This window comes from Vollenhovia emeryi, unplaced genomic scaffold (genome assembly GCF_000949405.1).
Source record: "Vollenhovia emeryi isolate VEMERY1.0 unplaced genomic scaffold, V.emery_V1.0 DF939725.1, whole genome shotgun sequence".
NCBI classification, from domain to species: Eukaryota; Metazoa; Arthropoda; class Insecta; order Hymenoptera; family Formicidae; genus Vollenhovia; species Vollenhovia emeryi.
This window is the reverse complement of record NW_011966641.1, coordinates 27,281-29,783: the sequence shown is the minus strand read 5'-3', so window position 1 is coordinate 29,783 and position 2,503 is coordinate 27,281. Positions and strand designations below refer to the sequence as shown.

Sequence of the window (2,503 nt, the reverse complement as noted above, 5' to 3'; positions counted from 1 at the left end):
GCCCCGTGGAGATCAACCGCCGCAACCGATGTTATTGGTGCGGCGGCAGCGACCATCTCTCTGCGGGGTGTCGTGCTGCTCGACCCAGTTGTGCCTTTTGCGCAGTTTGGGCCGGGTGGCCGATCACCGACTAGGCTCCGTGAGTTGCGGGGCACCCTCGGTTCGTGCGAGGTCTCGCGTGAGGAAGCCTGCCCCCTCCCGGGCTGGTTCCCCTCCCCCTCTTCGGAGAGGGAGTCGGCTTCGGATAAGGGGGTTAAGAATCCAGGCAAGGTTCCATCGAGGGAGAAGAAGAAGGACGATGGAAAACTGGGCACGACCGGCATAAGGGGGCTTGTCACCCGACAGACCGCCCGCTCTGTCAACAAACGGAGCACAGCAGCGAGTGGGCCTACAACCAGGAAGACCGCCCGTTCCGCCAGCGTGGGAGACGGGTCGACGGACCGGAAAGGGGCGGAGGAATCTTCACCCCTCCCATCAAGGCTGATCCCTCGTGTCTCCCTGAAGAGACTGTAAGGGACTGTTCGTTCCGAGGCGGGGAGCTTAGCTCCTCCCCCGAGTCGAACGGTCTCGAGGATCCTCCTCGGCGTACAGTCGAGGCGGTGCTTAATGATCTCTTGGGCGGCGGGGAGATGGACGCTGAATAAACGTCCTCTTCTTGTAACCGTCTGGGGGATCATCCTTCATTTTTATGTTGTAAGGGGTGGGACCACGGGCATTGCACCTGGTCCGTGGTTTTTATACGCTTGGGGCCGTGACGGGGCGATTACGGGTAATAATTGCTGCGTCATCGCACTCGGCCCTGGACGTCGCGAGAGTGGGAGCTAGGTATAGACTTCCCTCCACTTAATGGGGTAGGGTGGCGGGTGTTTTTGATACACCCCCCTTGGGATGGTCAGCAGGGTTAGGGGGCGTCCTGATGAAATGATACATTGGCGGTTCCGGGTCGCCCCCTGTTCAATCCAGAGGGAGTACACCCTCAGGATGTTTTAATTGGTAAGGCGGCGCCCTTGGTGGGTAGCACCGGACAAAGGGCGCTGAGTCCAACATAGTCTCGACCTCCCCGGGCCGAGGGGAATGCATGAGCATTTCTCCTGAGTCAAAAAAAAGGTTAGGTTAGGGTTAGGTTAGGCTGTATGACTGCATTTCGCAGTTCCCAGGTGGTCCAGTTATTGCGCAGAGAAGTCCACCCCCGGTGGTTTTAGTGCGGTAGGCGTCTTCATTGCAGGGCGTGCGGGTCCCGCTAGAAGAATAGGCCCGAGGTATCACCTGCCTGTCGTAAAAGGCGACTAAAAGGTGCAGAGTTCGAGGAGTCGAGGGGACTCCTAGGCGGGCATGGGCTGGGAATCCCATGACCCGCCTGCCCCCACACACAACCGAGGGGCGCGGCGGAGGGCCGGGTGGCACCCCCGCCGCAAAGCGAAGGAGGTGGCCCTTCTCAGGGCCAGGGCCAGGTCATCGGCCCATAGGTGAGCGCGATGCCACGCGCGGCGCGGGGATGTGCGTTCGTGTCCCCCGGCAGCCCCTATTAGCGCAGAGAAGTCCACCCCCGGTGGTTTTAGTGCGGTAGGCGTCTCCATTGCACACTGGCCTTGGGTTGTCAATTGCCCAAGTGCCAGGGAGACGAGTCCCACACACCCCCCCCCCCCCGTCTCTGTCCCAGCAGGGCGGGGGGACGGTCCACGAGGATTTCCACCGGGTCAAAAAAAAAAGGCGTCTTCATTGCACACTGGCCTTGGGTTGTCAATTGCCCAAGTGCCAGGGAGACGAGTCCCACACACCACCCGTCCCTCTCTCCAGGGGGGGCGAGTGACGGTCCATGAGGATTTCCACCGGGTAAAAAAAAAAGGCTGTATGACTGCAGGCGTCCGGGTCCCGGTACCGAATAGGCTCGGGGTATCACCTGCCTGTCGTAAGAGGCGACTAAAAGGTGCAGAGCCAGAGAACCCAAATAAGGGATCTCTGGCGGTGCCCGCGGGCACGGGGACCCTGGTCCCACCACAAGTGGTCCCATGCTTGGGACCACTAGTGGGACCCCTACGGGCTGGGGGATGGAGCGCGGGGGCGCTCGCCTCCTAGAAGTTAGCCCCCCACTTTTCGAGTTTACCAATTTTGACAATTGTGCTGAATTGTGCTAGGTTTGTGCCATATTGTGCTAGAATATTAAACTCGAAATCCGAAAAATAGGGTAGAAAATTTAAAAAAACCGAATTTTGGGTCAGCCCCCCACTTTGCGATTTTTCCAATTTTTTTAATTGTGCTAGGTTGTGCTAAGTTGTGCTAGCATTGTGCCCAAGTTACTTTCAGATATTGATAATTGTAGAAGTTATAATAAAAAAATTATTTCGAGCAATTTTCGACAAAATTAACGTTTAAATGCCAACCAATGATTGAAATGTTACAAAACTGTATATCTGAGTTGTGCTAGCCCAGCACAAGTCAGCACAACTTTCAGATTCTCCGGCACAACGATATTAAGGGCACTTTACTCTTGAGCGCGGCCCTT

The 2,503-nt window shown here is 57.0% G+C and overlaps 1 protein-coding gene across 1 annotated transcript; it reads right to left on the bottom strand.

Moving 5' to 3' along the window:
• Window positions 1-579: 579 nt before the first annotated feature.
• On the bottom strand, window positions 580-2,494 carry LOC105556887. Its single transcript, XM_012003997.1, has 2 exons — window positions 1,779-2,494; window positions 580-1,635 (listed from the first exon to the last, which is right to left on the bottom strand). The coding sequence occupies exons 1-2, from the start codon at window positions 2,009-2,011 to the stop codon at window positions 1,323-1,325; spliced, it is 546 nt and encodes a 181-aa protein (XP_011859387.1). The 5' UTR covers window positions 2,012-2,494; the 3' UTR covers window positions 580-1,322.
• Between the last annotated feature and the right edge of the window lie 9 nt (window positions 2,495-2,503).